The following is a 20,075-nucleotide window of genomic DNA, read 5'->3' as shown; positions in this document are numbered from 1 at the left end:
ATGAACTACAGGAAGCACACGGAGATGTTATTGGAAAATGTGCTTTACTTCCAGCCAGTTTGTACAGTAACACAGCCGCCATCAACATGATGGGAACGCTCAACGTGCCAAATCTTTCACATCAAGTTTGAAATTGCAGCAAAAAACTTTTTTTTAAAAAGACACTTTAGGCATGTTTGTCTATTTATAGACGCTGACTGGACACATTCTACGTGACATGAGAATTACTTTGATATTGTAAGTGCTGAATAAAGTAATTCATATTATGTACACACTTTGACGGATGTCTGTTAAGCAGTATGAGGGGAACACAGCGTAGAGAACTACCAGGAACGGCGCAAAGACTGTTGTCAACACAACTCAATGTAGTGAGACAGTCTGTCCCCTAGCATGCACTGTTAAAACGTCTACACATCAGGTCTTTAATCCAAGCTTTCAGATTCAGAGCCTGTATTGTGCTTTCAGTTTGTTTGCCGCTTCATGTTTTGGATCCAAATCTCTCTGAGTCTTGATTGCTTGATTGCTTTGTTGGACTGTAGATCACAAACACACCAAGCATGTTTATGTTTGGATGATTAAGCTCGTTGAATCGGTAACAGAAGCCATTAAAGAGAGGACTGGGTGACCGTGCAAACCTGTGATTATCTGCCTTTTCACAAATTCTGTAGCAAAGGGGGGTAGCATAGTGTGCTTGACTAACACATCACCTGTCACACAGGTGCAGAACATATGTGCATGTTGGCGGTTAACTGTCCACCAGCTACAGTCTTAACGGGGAGTTCAAGTGCAACTTTTAACAGTAACAAAAAGTCTTTATCTGCACCAATTCTTTGAAGTTGGCTTGGTGTGTCAGGACCCTAAGGCGGCCCAAATGTAGGCCACAGGACTGTGGGGGGATGTGTATTGCGAGGCACATTACTGTCGGTCCATCTGTCTCTATACACTCCAACCCCCCAAACCATGGCCTTCCTGTCCCGATCTCAGTCTAAAGGATTACAGCCCGGCACTAGTCTGGGTCTAATCTGCCTTTAAGCTGGTCTGAGCAGCTCTCTCCCTCCCTTCCTCTCGGTCTTCCTCCTGAAGCTCGGCCTGCAGCTTAACCCAGACGTCGGCGTCTCCGCCACACAGAGCCTGAAGGAACAGCTCTGTGTGTTCTTTTAGCCGGTTTAGGTCGCTCTGGGTGCGCCGGTTCTGCCGGTGCAGCTCCTTGGTGCGCAGTGCGATATCGAGCAGGCCAGATTTGCTCAGGATGTTGTACGTGTTGCAGAAGCGCTTCCTCTTTGCATCGACACCACTGTCACTGTGTTTACTTTCTCCCGATGAGCCAGTGGCTTGAGTAACAGACAAGGAGGTGGAGATCTCTGCCTGGCTGACAACAGATGAAGGCCTCTCACTGGCAGGGCTGCTGCTGGCACTGGGTTCTGTTGTGGGGAGAGAGAGTCGGCTCTGGACCAGAGGAGATGTGGTGCTGGGTGTAGCGGTTGAGCCAGAGTTACTAGCACCACCACTCAGGTTTCTCTTCTGCTTCGCTCTCTGACAGTGTTCCCGGTTGTTGGAGCTCAAACTGCTACCCCTCTCTGACCCAGAAGAAGAGGAGGAGGAGTGAAAAGAAGACGATGCGTAGGAAGATGAGGAAGCAGTTCCTCTCCCTGAGGAACTCGAGCTGTCCCCGGGATGTGGGGCGATCTTGGGGTAGGATTTCAGGATTGGAAGATACTTCTTAGGGCGCCTGTGTCTAGAGGAGGCCTCTTTGGAGGCTGGAGAAGCTTGACGAGAGACCACAGGCTGAAGAAAGACCACCTGAGGCTGCTGGACCACCGGCTGAACCACCTCCACCGTGGGACTAAACCTCCAGGGCTTCAGAGCAGGAGAAGTATCTCGAGGCTGCAAAGAAGTCAAAATTCAGAGTTACATAATCATCAGATAGAGTTTCACTGTTTCACTCTCTCTCTCTCTCTCATCCGTAATAGAGATCCCTGGTCACCCGCATGTTCAAAGGAGGGTCCGATGACATGCAGTCCATTCATTTAGACAAACTGCAGACACGTGTTACACCTCATTGAGTCCGTCATATTGAGGTTTAACTTGCACCAATATGAAGTACAAAAAAAACCAGGTCAATATCATTCATTTGAGTTACTTCTATTTACTGTTTCTCTATGTTGTTGTGAATGGTCACGGTCTATTTTTGGCAACACATTCCAGGCAGCTGGGATTACACTGCAACTCTTACTGTTGTGACCGGCCTGTATGACCGCCTGAAATTAAAAAGATTGAAGGCTGAACCCGACAGGAAGCCCATAATTCATCCATACAGATTATGTTGTACACTGAGGTTTATGTTAGAGTTATGGTTAAGCTGTGTAAGCAGCAGTGTACCTGCTTGAGGAGGACGTTGTTCATGATGATCATGGGAGGGAGGTTAGAGTAGGAGCCTCCCACCACAGCCAGCTGGGAGGATGGGGGCCCCGAGCCAGGAGTCTGCGGCCTCGAGCCAGAAGTCTGCGGCCCCTTGTGTACAACAGGTCGGGATGAGTCCTCAGAGTCCGTGTTGTCCATTGTGCTCATGTGCTCCGAGCTTGCATCTATAGACCAGGAAGAAGTGTTAACGGGGCTCAAGTCAGAGATACTTTTACAATCTAAGCAGATAAAACTGTTTCGAGAGCAAGGCCGGACCTGAGAACCCAGAGTCTCTCTCTGATTCTGCCCGGGTTCCTCCAGACTTCATGAGGCGAGGTCTGTTTGCTGCCCTCGAGTGACTATCCGCCTTCCTCTTGGTGCTCATCTCCTTTCCTGCTGTAAGTTACGAACAATGTCCTTTGGCTCCGACGAGCTCTCACAGCAACTACACCAGCAATGACAGAATACCAGCATTATGTAAACAATGACAGAACACCAGCAATATGTAAATAATACGTAAAAACGTAAAAGCCTTGAGCTTAAACGTTCAGTCTGAGGTGGGCAGCATATCTGTATCATGATTTGGTGCATGCTTGTTATTTAAATATAGTGTAAACGTCACTTCCTGGTCTTACAGGTTGCATTAACGTGACACTTTTCTGAATTTACTGAACAGTTAAGTAACGTTACCGGTTAGTGTAATGATAAATAAAAGGAGTTAATATTAGGTTAACGTTACCTAGTTTAAACATCCTTTTCATTCAGATTTTGTACCATCAACACACATATCAACGTTATACTTTCGATATATGACGGCTAACATTACTAGCTTACTAGCTAAACGCAAGTAAACAACACTCAGCACTTTGGCTAGCTACGTTAACGTCACGCGTTAAAGCAAACTCTTTTACGAACGTTACAGCGCAGTGCAAAAACACAAATAAACGTTTGAAAAACAAAGAAATAAAAAAAAGAATAAGCGGAAGTACCTTTTTCTGTTCCAACGACGCTGACTTCAACGCTGAGGGGTAACGTCGCGAGCTGGCAGCCAGCGACGTCGAGCAGAACTCCACAGTACACCGCACGAGACACGCCGCTCCCCCCCCTCCCCCTTTCCGCTCAGACACGTGCTGCGCGCGGTAGCGGCAACAGCCGTTAACCGTTCCAGTTCAATTGTCCTCCGTGAGTGTTGAAAACGGAAAAGAGCAGCAACCGACAGCCTTTCACTCTACCGAGAGTTGTTGTTCCTGGGCGGCGTAAAAATAATAATAAAGGGACGCGGGGGGGGGGTGGTAGTTACAGACATTCAGCCATATTTGGGAGGTTACGGGCGTGGTCTTGTCTGGAGTACCGTCTACGTCACACACATTTTCAGGCCTCTGATTGGCTGACGCGGCAAAGCAAGCACAAAAACGTGACTACTGCCAAATGTGTGGCAAATTAAGGGACATTATGTGCGCCTACAGTAGACATATAGTGCACACGCATCTTGAATGACCGGTCTGGGAAGTGACGTGGAGCATAATGTGCGGGTGTGTTACATAACAGCCTGGTGGGCCTGCAGCTGACTTAAGCGGGGCAGGTCTTCTTTACAGGTCTTCTCTGCAGTTCTTCTTTACAGGTCTTCTCTGCAGGTCTCATTTACAGGTCTTCTCTACAGGTCTTCTCTACAGGTCTTCTCTGCAGATCTTCTTTACAGGTCTTCTCTGCAGGTCTTCTTTACAGGTCTTCTCTGCAGGTCTTCTTTACAGGTCTTCTCTGCAGGTCTTCTTTACAGGTCTTCTTTACTGCACGTTTTCATGCCGGCATTAACACAAATGCAGGATGAGGTGGCATAGTTGTGAGCCTCCATGCCTGGTAGGGAAAACAGGACAACCTCTACTAAACAGTAAGAGCAGCTAATAGGCCTGTCACATGCTGCAAAACAATGCTTTCACAAAGTAGGATTAGAAAGTAGATTACCTGGTGGCACTTAATCTATATGTATATTTATTTTTCGTCACTTCACAAGGATCCTCCCTGTTATGTAAGACACCTTACAATCAATCCACACCTCGATCATCTCAGAGGAAAAGCTCTGTGTCTCACATCCTCATGGTCTACCAATGCAAACGTATAGATAACACAGAGGCTCCTTGTAATCAGACTGCATTTTTTTTAATGAATTTATATAAATGTACTATGTCCCAACATAGGTAAATGACACTTTACAGAAAGTAACACACATCAACAGGAGTCACACGACAAAAGTCACACTGAACATGAAGTCGTGGAGAAGGTTTCTGTCGGTGAACACTTCACGATGGAGGTCTTTATTCTTTCCCCTGGTAACCGATAAGCTTACAGCATTCCACCCTTCATGCTCTATTCTGAATGTGTTGTATCATAGTCTGTTTCTGAAGCCTCCCACAAAAGCAGCTAGATTTAAAGAAACGTTTTTCTATAACTGAGATATATTTTTGCCTGTTAAAACCAGCAGATAGAGCCAAAGGAGTTTACAGATATTGTTGTCTGATTGGATAATTAATAACAAAAAATGACGGGAATGTCAAGATGGACACGATGGAAAGTCTCATGCCTGAGGAAAGATATACAGAAGATGAAGAGTCACAGAGATGTCGTTTGTCCCTCTGAAGTCACTCCTCCACATTAAACTATGGACCGATTTATCTTTTTCTGAGGGAACTGGCACCTGAAAAGACAAAAAGAAACATGAAAGACATTCATATTGGTACTTCAGAAAGTGTTTGAAATACATCCGTGTCCATTTTTTTAACCAGCAAGCAGCAGAGCATTTGGTGTTAATCAACGTTATTCTTGAGCTACTATTCCATTTTGCTGGATGTTGTATTTGCCCCTTAAAATTAGATATTTATTCAAATCATTCAATCAGATCGAAACATTGGAGAAACAATGAAAAGTACCTGTTTCATGTTTTATAGCTATTACGTAACATTTCTCTTATCCAGATGTTTTTTTGGGTTGAATATTCCATGCATTGTAAGTGAGTTAAATTGGTGATTGATGGATTCCTTTCCAACTCTGTTTGTGCTGCTGGATACAATGTCCCCTCACTCTGCTTCTTACCAGAGGAGATGGTGAAAGACTTTAGTCAATGCTGCAAACAGTTGACCTAGTTTTCACCACATCGAGCACCTATTCAAATCCCCCGAGGGAAACGTTCACGTGCTATAATGACCGAGCAGGTAGTAAAGGATTCACATGAGGTTCACATGTTTTCAAGACAAAACAATGCTCACATGCCCGTAATTATACGTTGAAAGACTTGGTTGTTACCGGCTGTGAAGAGATGCCTCCACAATGAGATTCCAATGTGAGTAAAAGTGGAATAAAATCCACAGACGAATAAAATGGATGTCTTCCAAAGTTAGTGTTTCTTTGCTGAGTCAGGGTGGAGATATACAGTATGCAACACATGAGTTTCCTCTTGAGACTATAACCCAAGAGATCCCGACTCATTTGACTAACTCAGACTAAACATTTGCATATCTCAGCCTCTTCACTTCTCAATGACACTTTGCACAAATGAGGATTTTGTTCCCCGAATGCATCCATTGGAATTGTTTTAATTTGGGATCTTTTCAGGGATAGTATTGCACTTCTAATAAGTTCAGGAACTTGTGAGTTAACAGTTAATTTTCTGTCCTAAAGCCCTTGATGCTACAGTTTATATCAGCTGGATATTGTCTTTCATGAGACTCGTGGAGTGGACCCTTTATCAGAAACACTTTGTCACACTCTACAAACCTGGTTGCAGCTTTAAAGTCATTCTTTAAGGCAATGCCTTTATTAAACACTAACTGAAGATTGGTTACACAACAATCTTCCTCATCAAATAACAGAGAAACAACAGACACAACAGACATAAACACCTTTATGTGAAAAGAGTGAACACAGACAAACAAAATACCAAACTCACTGAACATCCACCTCTTGGATCTGACTGTAAAATGATGGTCTGATATTTCTCTGAATTTCTTGGACTAAAAAAGGTCACTGGATGCTACATCAAAAAAGACCCTTTACTCTTGTTCACAAGATAGATTTGGCTGCTTTCTGGATTTATTCCTTGTTCAATTCACATATCGTCAGCTGCAGAATGTGACATAGAAAATACACTGAGTCCCTTCACCAACTGATCCCTACATTGTCCTTTCTTTTTTTTTTTCCTGTTATTTTTCCTCACACGTGAACCTGGCCGTCTTTGGTTGAAACTATCAGCGACCTTGGATTATTATTAGATTGTGTAGCAAAGGCTCCGTGGCTTCACAGAGAAGCACACGCTCATTATAAATGGCCGGTGGATTACAGGCCTGCCAAAACGAAGAGCAACAGAGACAATACATTATGATATTGTTTAATATCTCATCTGTCCCTGGTATAATCTCACAGTGTGAAGGAAAGGAATCAGTGATGAATGTAGCCATAAATGTCCAGACATAATGAAGAGTGTGTGTGTGTGTGTGTGTGTGTGTGTGTGTGTGTTTGTGCCGCAGGAGGGCGATCCATCTCTTACTTGCCACAGCCGTTTGCTGTCTTCTTGTGTTTCCTCCTCCGATGTCTGTTCTTGACAGACTTGCTGCTGCTGCTGCTGCTGCTGCTGTGGAGGAAGTGCAAAGTGCAGTGAAGATATTGACGTGTTCAAGTCTGATGGATAAAATGTTCATCCGCTGACCTTTTATTATCCAGCTGATTCTGACGGAGTCTAAAGACAGAAAACACAAACAAAAAACTGGCAGTTAGCCGTGTTATAAAAATCTCAATCTGCATCTGGTGTGTTTCAGAAAGAGTTACCTGCATTCACACCTCTGATGCTCCACAAACCTGAGTTCCACATGGTGCATAGATATCATGGGATGAATCCTCATCACCTGAGAAACAAAGGAAAGGGAACACTGACTATAGGGCCACATATGTCATATTTTAACATCTCTCTTTTGGTATTTCTGATCAATCATGTCTGATTAGAGATCTTTCTGCACCTGCAGAGTGATGTTGCTTTCAAGGGAGGCCTGGCATTCCAGGTTGTCATCCCCACAGCAGCCAGAGCAGCGCCACAGCGGGACACAAGTAGGCATGTAGATGAACTCCACCTCTCCGGGGTACTCCTGCTCCACGTCCACCAACTGCTCCATGGGCCGACACATGCTCTTTGCAATCACCTCACGAAACGCCATCACTAGGAGACAAGCCGAGTCTTTAGATCAATTTGCGAGAGGTGGCGATGCCCGTTCAGCGGGACAGCCCCTTACCTCTTGAGTGACCATCTTCTGGAGGGTGTGAAATCTGCAAAATACAGAAAAATAATAAGAAACAATTGACATCTTCAGTGGTCAATGCTTTAAATATATTTAATAAAGGCATGAACAGCAATGCTGAACATGGTTGTTATGATACAGAACTTGAATACAACAAGGGAACTGATACAAGTGAGAGATTAAATGGTTTCAAATAGCCGATTTTGGATCATTTCTAATAGCAGAGCGCCCTCTTGTGTCGGAGAAAAGGGACTGCACACACATTGATCCAGTGAAAACATTGATGCAGCATGGTTTCAGGAGTGTACCACTGTGTTGCTGTTTAAGCAGTAAAATGAGCCATCAGCCAAAAAAACGCACTTGATTTCTCAATCTGATGTAATACTAGAAGGTTTATTATCACAAGAAAGGAAAAACCTTCAAAGAATGAAAAAAATAACAGCAAAGAATAGTTGCTGCTTTTACTCATGGGAGTTTTACACACAATAAACACAGATTAAAACAAAGACGGCACTGAAAAGTTTCCTGACTCAGCATGTATTTGTCCAAGTTCTCAGAATCCAAACTCACGATGACAATGCTCCGGATTTTTTAACCCCAAATTAAGCAGAAACACAAAGTACAAAGTTGATCTTGGCTCTCTTCTTCTTTTCAACATCAACAATCTCTTTCTGACTCCTCTCCTCTCGATGGGAACATTGTCTTCTAAATGTCACACACAGGGAATGCTTTCGCTGTTTTGGGATTTAAAAAAAACGTTTGCTGGAAATGAGTTTGTGCCAAAGAGTAAATGCACGATGTCGTCCAACAATAGAACCAGATGCATTACCGCAGCTGTAATTAGAATAAAACATGCAATCAGTGTGATTCAAGAGGCAAGATGTTGGACACGATGAACTAAAACTGGTGGTTTACTAAAAAAGGAAAAATATGGAAATTCATTTAAAATGGAAAAACGTATTTTCTTGTCCTTTCTCTCATGTTTCTTTTTCCCGTCCTCTAATTTTGTAACTTCCACAAAACTTCCACACAAATGCACAATGGGTTATTATCATACTGAAGACATTTGGGATTTAGAAAATGGCAAAGCTAAAAGTACATGTTTTTTTCCTGATTCTGCAGGCTAAATTCATATTTTTCTCATATTAACTAATTCTCATGTGTGGAAACTGGAGCCAAAACTATAAACTTCTTTAATAGTTTTATCACTGACATTGTGCCCTTCATGCAGGCCATTCATACGTCACTTCAAACATTTGTAAAACACAGCATTGTGGATGGATGTAATATACTCTGGAATAAAAAAAAATACATTTCACAATATCTTTAAACTTTTAATAGCAAACTCATCTCACATCAGTACTGTGAGAAGCTTTCTGGACTGCACTATTAAAAACATGTCTTGTTCTTCCTCAGTCCATAAGAGCCGCCTTTAAAGACCAGCTTGCTACTCAAGTCTAATCTCCTCACATAAACTGCAAACCATATTCACACCGCGCAGTCGGTTGCCTGCTGCGAGACACTGAACGTATCTGTCTTGCCTGGAGTCAGATGTTGTTACACGCACATGTGCAAAACCAGTAAGACACCCTCATCACGAGCAGGACCTGGAGCTGCAGAGTCTCCAAACCACAACTGCTGTTGCATGACAGGCAGCATTATTCTGGTTTACTGTTTCCTCAGTCCCAGTCACTGTAACATGCAGCAGCTGCATATGAAGCTGGTATGTGCCACATGACTTACTGCGAACCCCCCTATGCAGATATTATCTTCACGGTGGGACACAGCCAGACAAAATACAGATAGTGTGTAAACAGACTGCAGTGTGGAACAGATGTGTCCTCTCACATCGAGAAAGACATAGTCTGCTATTTAAATGTGACTCCTGTTAGCTTCACTGTGCCACCTGAGGTGCTAATTGGAGTCAAGGAGAAAAGACAGCCTTATATAAAAACCTTAAAGCTGTCTTCAGCACGCTGAATATTTATTCATTTCAAATTCAATTTTACTTTGCGAAATATAATAATGCAAATATTTCACTAATAAATTGCACAATTATTACCAAAACACCTTAAACTTAGAAAAAGTGCAATGTCCTATATCTTAATACAAATACAAACTGCTTTCTTTTTGCTAACATTACACACACAGGGCATGTTTTGAGTTTGTTTGGATTACCTGTGCAGGTGCCAGCTGCAGCAGAAGAACCGAGAAGAGGTGCGAGATTCCGATGAGACTTTGCATTGTGCCAAAGACGAGTTATACCTCCGACTCGTCTCCGGTCGGTCGGTGAGAAGTGAAAAAGTCAAAATAACAGCGTCCTGAAGCGACTCAGGTTCTTTTGAGCGGCGTGTTGTCCCGCTGTGCGTGAGCAACTGGGATGGAGAGCGCGCGCGGGACAAACCCTTGAATACATACAGCTGATTATTAATAGGAGAGAGAGAGAGAGAGAGAGAGAGAGAGAGAGAGAGAGAGAGAGAGAGAAGAGAGAGAGAGAGAGAGAGAGAGAGAGAGAGAGAGAGAGAGAGAGAGGCTGGGATGAGTTACCACAGTGTGTGTGTGTGTCTCTCTCTCTCTCTCTCTGGTAATAATTAATGCAGCCATAATAATACATAATCATCATAACAAGCAGTATAACAGCCTAAACTAAACACAACGTTGAACAATTGTAATGGGAACCGTATTCATGATAAATTAACCTAAAGCTAAAGCTATAAATTAGTATCTACACAGGTATATACAGGTATACCCGCTGGAGGGGGGAGGCCGGGGCCTCAGAAACAAGTTAGAGTGATGCCACTCTGCACATGCTCAGTAGGATTCTCTCACTGCCTGTGGAAATGGAGCAGGACCAGTTCACCTCAGAAGTTTGTCCTGAAAAAAAAAATCTATTTGCTTTGCTATTTTTCACATTAAAATGAAGAATCAGGTGTTTCATTTTATTCGTACGCTAAACAAACAATCACAAAAACATGATTCACCACTCGTAAAAGGTTGACATTTTGAAGATAGATGGTTTAAACATGGACATCGACGTGAACACAGAAATTAATGAAAAACAATGGCTGACAGCAGCAGTGGGGAAAAACATGAACTGCCTGCACGCAAAACAACGTAATATACCAGTCATGTTTTGTCGTTAAGAAGGGAATGTTAAGTTATTCCTGATTTTGGCACATAAATACACAATGGTGTGTTTACTTCTGGTAACATGCCTGTTATCATCAGTTTATGTCTGGTACGAGCGCTATAAACAACATATAACGTTAGCCTTCCTCTTACACAATACCTGGCTTCTCCTGATTTGTAGATGCTTACAGTTACAAATAATTCTGATTCCCAATTATGTTGTCAAAATGAGTTAGGTGCTAGCAGCCATTTCACAATTCCTGTTTGCCAAGAAACACAGGCACAGATGTGCCCCTACGTTTACCAGGAGGGCCCAGGTGTGTTTTTACAGCCAGTGTGATTTACAGGATAATTGAGCTGGTGTGATTTTTGAAAAACTCAGACGGATATTGCCTCTCCTCGCAACACGTAGACTGTCATGCTGCACCAGCTTGTCGCTCACGTGAGAAAAGTAATATCAATGACGTGAAATAATTCCTGGCAAAACCAGAGAGTTCAAGGTGAGTTTGCACTGAACGATCTCTTAATTCAGTTCAGAATACAGATAAAATCAGGATTTAACGTCAGGATTTCATCTGAGAACACTGAGTGAACATCCTGATGGATTTGGGGCGTGTGAGCTCCTTTTGAACTAGTCTTCCAACAAATGGTTCGGCAGGGCTCAGCTCACCCACTGTCCGGGGGTTTCCCCCTTCCTGCTCAGACTCCCAGTCTGACAACCAGAGGTCAGACTGACAGCTGCTGCTTCCTGTCTCTGGGAACCACACTGATGCTCCAGTCCCAGTCCCCATTAGAGGAGGGAGGATGGGGTTTCCCTCAGCTGGAGCAGAGGCAGCAGGTGGGACTATACGGCTTATCCTCAGGCTGTGGTTTTCTTATGGTATATATGGTCAGAAAAAGGATAATTTGAGCAAGTGTATGCATGGTAACTCATACACACATTGGCCTGCATCCACAGGGAGGATGCCTGGACTCCTTGTGTCAACGCCTTCAACAACAACCATCAAAAGAGTAACAAAGCTCTTCTTTTCCTCTCCTAAATCCATCTGGAGTTTCATTCGATGAATCTTCTTTTTGACCCTACATCCCATGGAAACAGATGAAACAAATCACGAAAACCTTGTGCAATGAGAAAATGTTTCCCAGCAATCATATGAGTGCTTTGGGGAGGCAGATGAAAACCTCCCAACATTCATAATATAATAATCTTCAGCTCTCCTCTGCTCAGTGTTCAGTCCTATTTTAATGCCTGTGAGCAGAATCCAAACTCTTCTCGGATTTCCCACACTTTTTTGCCAGTCTTGGGCTTGCAGGTGCATTGTGGGTAACGCTACTGGTTCCCAAGCCCACAGTGACCAGACGGACCAACACTGAGGGATGAATGTGACCCAAAAGGTCAAACAGATGCAACTCCATTCTGGGACGTCAACAGTGCGTTGGGGGTTTCTTGAATATGTTTAACTGAACAAGGAAATGCACTGTTCCATTAATACGAGACGCTCACCTCTTAAAGAGAACGGAGCTCAGTGAATTAAGACTAGATAAGGAAAAGTCAGGGAAGTTTATCAAGATAAATGAATGTGTGCATTTCCTTGTGTTGACTGTATTTTCACCAGAAGGATGCTGGCAACCGATCCAGTGTTTCCTCCTACGCGTTGTTAAGACACGTAGAAGAGGGAACGAGATTTCTCTCCAATTCTGAGCTAATTTATAGCTCAGAGATTCAAACGGGGGAGGAAAGTAGAAACTGAACTTAGCAGCACCTGTGGCGATACGGTAGGGACAAATGAGTTATTGTAGTGTTTTCTTTATTTCTAGGTGTGACTTCAGTGTCTTTATTGTCTATTTGTAGGGAATCTGTGGCAGAGCGACACATCATCAGAAACCAGTCTGCTTGTTTTTTAGCTTTTGGAAATACGTCTGTAGTCTGTTTTTAAGACTTCAGAGTTCAGGCGTCTATAAGCTGTCATTTTTTATTTTAAACACACGCCACTCTAGGACAGAAAGGACAGAAAAAGCACGTATGATTGGATTCTGAGTATTTATTTGTTAGTTGGATTCAAAGGTTACAGAGAGGCTGCGTTGTCTGGAAGATATTTTATTAAAGCCTATAAACAACAACAACAATAACAAACACTACTACGGTGGACACACATGATTATAATTATTGTGGATGTGTTCAGGTGAGGACTGATTGACATCCAGGCCGCCAATGTAAATAAGAATGTTTTTAATGACTTGCCTGGTTAAATAAAGTTTAAATAAAAAAACAAAAACATAGAAAACATCTCCTGTCACACGTGCTAACAATTAAAGATGAAAAGTTATTGTTATTAGCTGGAATAACTGAGAACAGCTGTGTGTGTTATTGAGGTCGACAGCCACTTTACACTGCCGTATAATAAATACGTGAACGTATTTTTTGGGGGGGGAGGGGCTTCATGAGACATTACCGTCAAATAAACCAAAATACAGTCAGATATTACGTCTGCTTTCTCCAAAGTTAAGCAACATTTTCAGCCGTTTGGCTGACAAATGGGTGAATAACGCTCAACTTTGAATCATCTGAAACATTTCTGCTGAACACGTTTCAGTCAAACTGCCAACAAAGTGGAGTGGGAGTGAGAGTGAGAGTGAGCACATACGGGTTCAGTCTTGCTCAATGAGACTTCAAATGAAACTGAAGTCAAACACGCATGTAGCACAGGGATTCTAACACTGTAATCCTTGCAGAATATCAATGTAAAACGCCTAAAATCCCAATATTTGTTCTGTCTGGTGGGCTCATAAACCAGCTCACCGGATCATCACACAGCCCACAGTCACAGTGACGACTAGACTTAAACACATCTAGAGCTGTTTCTGTGTTTAAGACATTGACAGGACTTGTTGAGATGTTACATTTAAGAGTACTGAGCTGTTATATAATGTAGAGTAAAGGATGAGTACATTATCCGAATGATCACATTCTACTTCTCCGTGGAGAAGGCTCTCTTCATGAGTGGAGGAGGCGTCTTTCCTGCTTCGTACAGAGATTCAGGAGGAGGGGAGCTCAAGCAGCACCAGTCTGGGATGCGGCCCGTCTGGTTGTAGTAGTCTCTGGACACGGACCTGCTGCCCAGGATGTCCTGCAGCGCCCCGAAGATAGCGCCTGTTGAGCAGAGGGCAGTATGAACACACAGAGAGGGCTTTTTCCAAATGACACGAGAGGCCACATACAAATAATCTCGTCTCGTAAAAATCTCATATCTGACCTCCGAGCCAGGCAGTGCAGTTGGGCTTGGCAGGGGGAGCGTGTATACGCAAGCTCTTGCTGGCCAGCACGCTGCTGTACTTGGGTTTCTCCACCAGGAGGCGTATCTCTGCCAGCAGACGGTGCAGGAAACCCGGCAGCATGGCCGTGCCTCCGATCACCACCAGGTTCTCTGAGAGCACCTTGCGTGTGTCAATGGGGCACTAGAGGAAAACACAGTCACCCGATTAGATCATTCACATGGGTTTCACCCTGATGTGACAGATTAGAGGGAAACATGTTATCAGTCATCCGTGTGTCCACAGCCAGTGCAGTAGGAGGAAAGCAGCCGTTCTACCACTACAGGACCGCACTTTCCGGTTATCATGTGCAATCTAAAACTAAATGAGATGGACGTTCATAAACATAACACCTTGCCCCACAAACACGGCGAGTAATACAGAACAGAGAACTTTTCTCTACCTTCACCAGAGCGTCAAGTATCAGAGAGGCCACACTCTTCTCTTCATTGTCCTGTTCAAACAGGATCTCCATCAGAGAATCCCTGGAGGACAGAAAAGAGAATCTAATGAGGGACGACTCTGTGTCAGAAACTTAAAGACACAGTGAAGAAAACAAGCAAGTTAAAAAGACAAATGTATTGTCCCACAGATGGGACGGTGCAGCAGAGAGATTCTAGAAAGACATGAACACCAGTAGGGCTGTGACAAAGGGACACACTTTGATGAACTACCTGATTGATCCTTTGACGTGCAGGATTTTCTCACCATCCAGAGGATAATCAACATCTGGAGGAGGGGCCGGACGCTACAAACACATTCACGAGAATAAAAAGCACAGCGATGCTTCATTTAATGCAAACATTTGTTTACAGACTGAGTATAAGTAAGTTGAGGTATAAAATCCAACATGCAAACAACAAATCACTCACTTCAGCTGTGCCGTCCAGGTTAAATTTGGCTTCCTGGATCTTGAGGCCTCTCTGCAGATCACTGACAAAGCATGTTCTGACTGCAGGAAACAAATAATTAAACATCCAAACTAAAACATTCATAACGAAGGGTGAACATGTTACCAGTGTCCTGAATGAACTAAAAGGTTATAAGATGCACATTAGTCCTTAATGAAAGCTTTAATTACATTATTGATGAGGGCTGTTTTGCAGCACAAACCAAGTACATTACATAAATGCTTCATTATGAAACACTGGGACAATATTCCGGTGGACGGATGGTAACGAAGGAAGCAGCCACAGTCTCAGTAGAAGTTTGTATTTGTTGTGTCGTTGGCTTTTGGGAATGCTGCCTTTGAAGGAAATAATTAAAATCTTGATCCATCAGCCTCACGGGAGCAAAGCGAGGGGTTCGGATTTTAAACCCGAAAACAACTTCATCAAAACCTACCCTTGATGTCTTCCACAGTGTCCTCTGGGATGGTCCCTGAGGAGAAGATGAAAAAGACATATACTGAGGGGAAGTATTATCTTTGCTTCGCTTGGTGACAAATCAGCCACATCTTTCATTTCCAGTCGTGCCCAGTGCAGCTGGTGTGATAACAGAGATTTCTCAGCCGCTCTGTGCTTACTGCAGACATGCAGTTCGTTCAGCAGCCCGTCTGTCTCAATTATTGATGAATTATTATGTGGAGCTTTTCTCGCTCTGCTGCAGCTGTAGATCTCACAGCTCAACACCATATTACAGCTGGATTCCTCCAGCAAGAAAAGGTGTGGAGAGAGAACTCTGAAATGGACTGTGTGCATATGTATAATTCAAGGAATGAGAAGGGGACTCACTCAAACAGAAACATGTTCTTCTGATGAATAATAAATCAAAGCCATTATATTTTTGCATTTTTAAACAAATCAGTCCATATCAGAGTTACACGTTTATCCATTTAAAAAGGACAAAGACACACAGTGCATAGTTTCTTTCTGTTATTACCAATGGCAGCTGGTACACTCTGCCCGGTGGTGGTGTCTGTGTCCACAGTGCATTCCAAAAGAAGTCCATCTAATTCTCTATAATAAACACAGACACATGGTGTTATGAGAGGAACAAGTAGCACAACACTTCATTGTCACACGATTTGCAATCAACATGGAACAAAGCGTAAAATAAAAGTGTTCATTTTACAGTGTGCACAAAAGTGGTACGGCAACATGCAAAGTCACACACTTTCCTTAAATATGTTCGAGCTACTTACTTATGGATGGCGTTCCCTCCCAAAGGCAAAGCCTCCCAAGCCGGCAGAATAGGAGTGCACTCATACACCTGTGTTCACAGTTAAGGCGGTAAACTATAAAAGTTTATACACAATAAACCTAAAGGATTTATTTTCCTCTTCAAAAGAACTTGTCATTTCCTGCTGCTTCCTGTCTTTGTGTGTCCCGTACCCAACGGTCTCCTAATGACGGGTAAGAGGGCAAACAAACCCGTATCCTACAGAGTGGGAATATTCCTTTAAACGGTCAAAGATTACAGGAAAAGGATACAGGTAGCACCAGCGTCTCCGTGTGGCCACAGTCCATCACCAGAGCAGAGTTGAGACCCAAAGTCATGATGGCCATGAGGTGACTTGGTGCAAACACCACAGACGGCACCTGGAAAACACCAAAAATTGTGACACGCATTACGACTTTTTCCAAACATGCTCTGCAGCTTCTGTAAAAGACGGATGTGCTTGGTTTTCGTACCTCAAACTGTTTGAAGAAAACCTTGGTGAGTGTCTCTCTGAAGTGAGACGGGCAGAGGATGGACTCGATGATGACCACTCTTCTGTCGCGAGGATTCACCAGCAGGTGCCTGATCGAAAACAAACGGGAAGGCACACATTGAGTGATGAGGCTGGACCACTCCATCGGCTAAAAGCGGTGTATGTTTATTGCAGTAGAGTCTCACCTGAAGTACAGTAAATGGATAAACTCTTTGAGGATGACATAGAGCTCTTCTGTGTTGATGTTGTACTGAACCACTTTGATGGCCTGAAGGTGAGATAACCACATTTACATACGTTTTGCAATTTCCAAACATCTTTCCAGATGATTACACTCCGCACAGCACAGTGGCGTCTCACCTGCTGCTGTCCCGGTTTCCGGATCTCGCTCGGAATTATGAACCTGGGCCCCGTTTCCCCTGCAAAGCCACATCTGCAAGAAACAGACGCAGTCAGCTGGAGGGCTTCACGAGAAGGTTGAGATTCATACTCTTAAGACATTCTATAATACAGATAAGTCTAAGGACTGCATGCAAAGACTTGGCTCAAAGGGCGACATGATCATTATAGTAAGTTGCATAAAAAAAACAGTGCAGCTGTGTCAAATGATGTGGGACAGTAACTGTAGACAAAGAGATCTTTATTAAAAGAAATCCGTCCTCTTGATCTTCATGTGACTCGCCTCAGGACAGTTTCTCGTCTTTATAATAAAATACATTTGCCTACAATTCCTGCAAGATGACATAACTTATGTAGCATTGAAGCCAAATATACTGCCAGCAAAAAAAATAGATTAATAATGTACCAGTAGCATTTCTGGTATAACGTGTGCTCATTGTAAATAACCTAAATGCTGGAGAGACGTGTAAGATATAATGATAGGTGACGTGACATTTGGTTTCAGACAGCTTTCAGGTGATTAACAAAAACGATTTAAGGTCACTCGAACAACAGTAAACATGTTATTGTCTTTATCTCACAACGGACACCAGACAGGGACCTTGTCTGGTCTGATTTCTGGGTTAAATTACCTCATTGTGTCAAATGTATCTACGTTAGCATATTATGCTAACACGACATGCTAATGGCTGGTACTCACTTCGTGTACGCTGCTCCTAAGTCAATAACGATCGCAGTCTTCTCTCCTCCACTGCCCAACCCATCAAATAAGGGCATTGTATTATTTAGTTTGTTAAATAATAATGTAGTGTAGTGTAATGCAGTGGCAAATTCGCATCGTATCAAAAAGGAGGAGGAGAAAAAAGAAAACGCTGTTGACTTCCGGGTTGGGTCCTTCAAGAAACGGGATGACGTCACGGGAATTGCCTGATCAATAATATGCTCAAAACTATTAGATTGACTTTCTATCCTTTCTAAAAAAAAACATTTCAGATGAATCCACCAAATGCAGACTTTTCAAATACATAAAGTAAAACTTAAAGAAACTTAAGAAATGACCTTACATTAAAATATTTTCTATCATATTACATCATTTTACTGTTTAAATATATATCTATATATTATTGTGCTGTTACGTTGTGTATTGTATACAAATATCTTCTTTGAAACATTGAAAAACCATGTGATGTACAGGCTGGGAACATTTGAGATGTAATACAATTTAATGAAAATGAAAATGAATAATACATGGATTAGAAATGGATAAAAACGTTTCTTAAAAACGTATATTGATTATCTCTTTGAAAATACACAGATGTAAACCATGGATGGTGATGGTGCGACCTCACTGGAGCACCAGAGGGGGTCACTGGGACTTTTTCTGTGTGTCCCAACCCTATTTTATACAGTCTATAGCCCAAACCCAACTCTGAGTACACTCCAGCTTTGCCGGGCTGTCCATGACATGTTTAAATAAAGGATATCTCTGTCCCCACAAGAGTCATAAATATCAGGTGGAAAACAAGCAAATTATTATACCATTTATTACCATATCCACATTGCCATATAATTAACTGTCAGTGTGTCACCAATTCCTGCCAGTACTAAGTGCTCATGTACACACATGCTGGTTTTCTGCTCTATTTAGGAATAACTGTGCTAATTGAAGCGGTCACAGAGAATTAATCCGCTGTCCACAAAACAATTATTTATTTCTATAAGTAGCATATTTTCTCATTTTCATAATGGAATGTTAGTGTTGGATTAGCATTATATTGAATACTGTATATGCATACAATGTATCCCAATATTTTAATTTCTGCACTACAGATTCTATTTTTACTTGCCTCATTTTTATTTGTATACTATTTAATGAGCATTGTTGGAGGGAGCCAGAGATCCAAGATTTTATTTTCTTTCCAAAGACTTGCCTTCTGTGTAATTGATGTGCACATGACAATAAAGAACTTGAAACATGCTTTCTAACAGTGGCGGGCCGTGTATTTTATACCTGGGCCTTCTGTGCTGTCCTACTACAGTTGAATTACCTCCTAATAACCTCATTATGACACAACAATCCAGCAAACCTGCAGCAGATCCACGCATTCCACCACACAAGAGCACGAGCCATTCAAATACTATTCATAAAAACGACACGATAGCCAAATGAACAGTAATGTTACTATGTAAAAAAACTAACGTTTTAATTCAAATGTTTAGTTTAATTCCAGTACATCGTTTCAGTTCCAGTAAGAAGTCCTTCTCGATTCATGGACGCCAGTGATGACAGTCGAGCCTCCCCAGTTGTATTTCACCGGTCTGCTGCGGCAGGTTCGCAGCAGATCCCAGCTTTTCCTGAAATGTCCTTCTTTCTTGAGAAAGGCGTTGTCAGTAACTCCGCCACTAAATCTGTTTCTCCTCCTTATTCAGCCGTTGAGTGTTAATAAAACAAAGCTAGGTAAAAAAATAAATAAACTACACCAAGCAAAACCCTAAAAATGTTATAATTTCTTCCATATCTTTCAATTTGAACTCTTACTCCTCCAACTAAGCTCTGCTGGCAAGTTAAGTTTCGTTTCACAAATAGTCACATGCTCGCCCACTGACCAATCACAGCGCACCCTGCACCTCACTGCAGCGCTGCTCATGAAAACAGAGCTGTGTGTTAATGCTGACGTAGCTGTAGACCAGCTAGCAGGCTCTGACACGTCAAAGAATACGCCTAACATGTCAAACTAAAGATCTGATTGGTTGAACACTATGACAATCAACAATATCGTCCCCTTTCACTTAAACTGCACATGGATTCACTTGTGAGTCTGCAGGGGGCCTCTCTTCTTACCTAGAGACACAGAGGTGAAATCTGATTGGATAAAAGCTCTACTTAAAACAAGCTGGAAGAC

At 42.7% G+C, this 20,075-nt stretch overlaps 3 protein-coding genes across 5 annotated transcripts; all 3 read right to left on the bottom strand.

Annotated features, from left to right (window-relative positions):
- Nucleotides 1-36: 36 nt before the first annotated feature.
- Nucleotides 37-3,552, bottom strand: cipcb (CLOCK-interacting pacemaker b). The gene is made up of 4 exons (XM_079180016.1): nucleotides 3,390-3,552; nucleotides 2,677-2,845; nucleotides 2,380-2,585; nucleotides 37-1,884 (listed from the first exon to the last, which is right to left on the bottom strand). The coding sequence occupies exons 2-4, from the start codon at nucleotides 2,783-2,785 to the stop codon at nucleotides 1,018-1,020; spliced, it is 1,182 nt and encodes a 393-aa protein (XP_079036142.1). The 5' UTR covers nucleotides 2,786-2,845; nucleotides 3,390-3,552; the 3' UTR covers nucleotides 37-1,017.
- A 1,004-nt stretch (nucleotides 3,553-4,556) lies between these two features.
- On the bottom strand, nucleotides 4,557-10,024 carry LOC306711560 (vascular endothelial growth factor A-like). 2 transcript variants are annotated; one of them, XM_079180558.1, is made up of 7 exons: nucleotides 9,858-10,024; nucleotides 7,674-7,707; nucleotides 7,404-7,600; nucleotides 7,216-7,292; nucleotides 7,097-7,126; nucleotides 6,938-7,021; nucleotides 4,557-5,092 (listed from the first exon to the last, which is right to left on the bottom strand). In XM_079180558.1, the coding sequence occupies exons 1-7, from the start codon at nucleotides 9,921-9,923 to the stop codon at nucleotides 5,050-5,052; spliced, it is 531 nt and encodes a 176-aa protein (XP_079036684.1). In that variant the 5' UTR covers nucleotides 9,924-10,024; the 3' UTR covers nucleotides 4,557-5,049. The 2 variants fall into 2 exon arrangements, with proteins under 2 accessions (XP_079036684.1, XP_079036685.1); XM_079180559.1 differs by having other exon boundaries at nucleotides 6,938-7,018.
- Nucleotides 10,025-12,838: 2,814 nt separating this feature from the next.
- actr10 (actin related protein 10) lies at nucleotides 12,839-18,052 on the bottom strand. Of its 2 annotated transcripts, none has more exons than XM_079179887.1 (13): nucleotides 17,873-18,052; nucleotides 17,134-17,206; nucleotides 16,959-17,041; nucleotides 16,754-16,862; nucleotides 16,553-16,660; nucleotides 16,264-16,331; nucleotides 16,002-16,078; nucleotides 15,465-15,500; nucleotides 14,993-15,102; nucleotides 14,795-14,868; nucleotides 14,524-14,605; nucleotides 14,063-14,264; nucleotides 12,839-13,959 (listed from the first exon to the last, which is right to left on the bottom strand). In XM_079179887.1, exons 1-13 carry the CDS (start codon nucleotides 17,947-17,949, stop codon nucleotides 13,778-13,780), a joined length of 1,281 nt encoding a protein of 426 aa, XP_079036013.1. In that variant the 5' UTR covers nucleotides 17,950-18,052; the 3' UTR covers nucleotides 12,839-13,777. The 2 variants fall into 2 exon arrangements, with proteins under 2 accessions (XP_079036013.1, XP_079036012.1); XM_079179886.1 differs by having other exon boundaries at nucleotides 14,993-15,072.
- Nucleotides 18,053-20,075: the final 2,023 nt, after the last annotated feature.

This window comes from Pholis gunnellus (genome assembly GCF_910591455.1).
Source record: "Pholis gunnellus genome assembly, chromosome: 19".
Lineage (NCBI taxonomy): Eukaryota > Metazoa > Chordata > Actinopteri > Perciformes > Pholidae > Pholis > Pholis gunnellus.
Note: the sequence above shows the minus strand (reverse complement) of the source record. Positions and strands in the feature narration are given on the sequence as shown.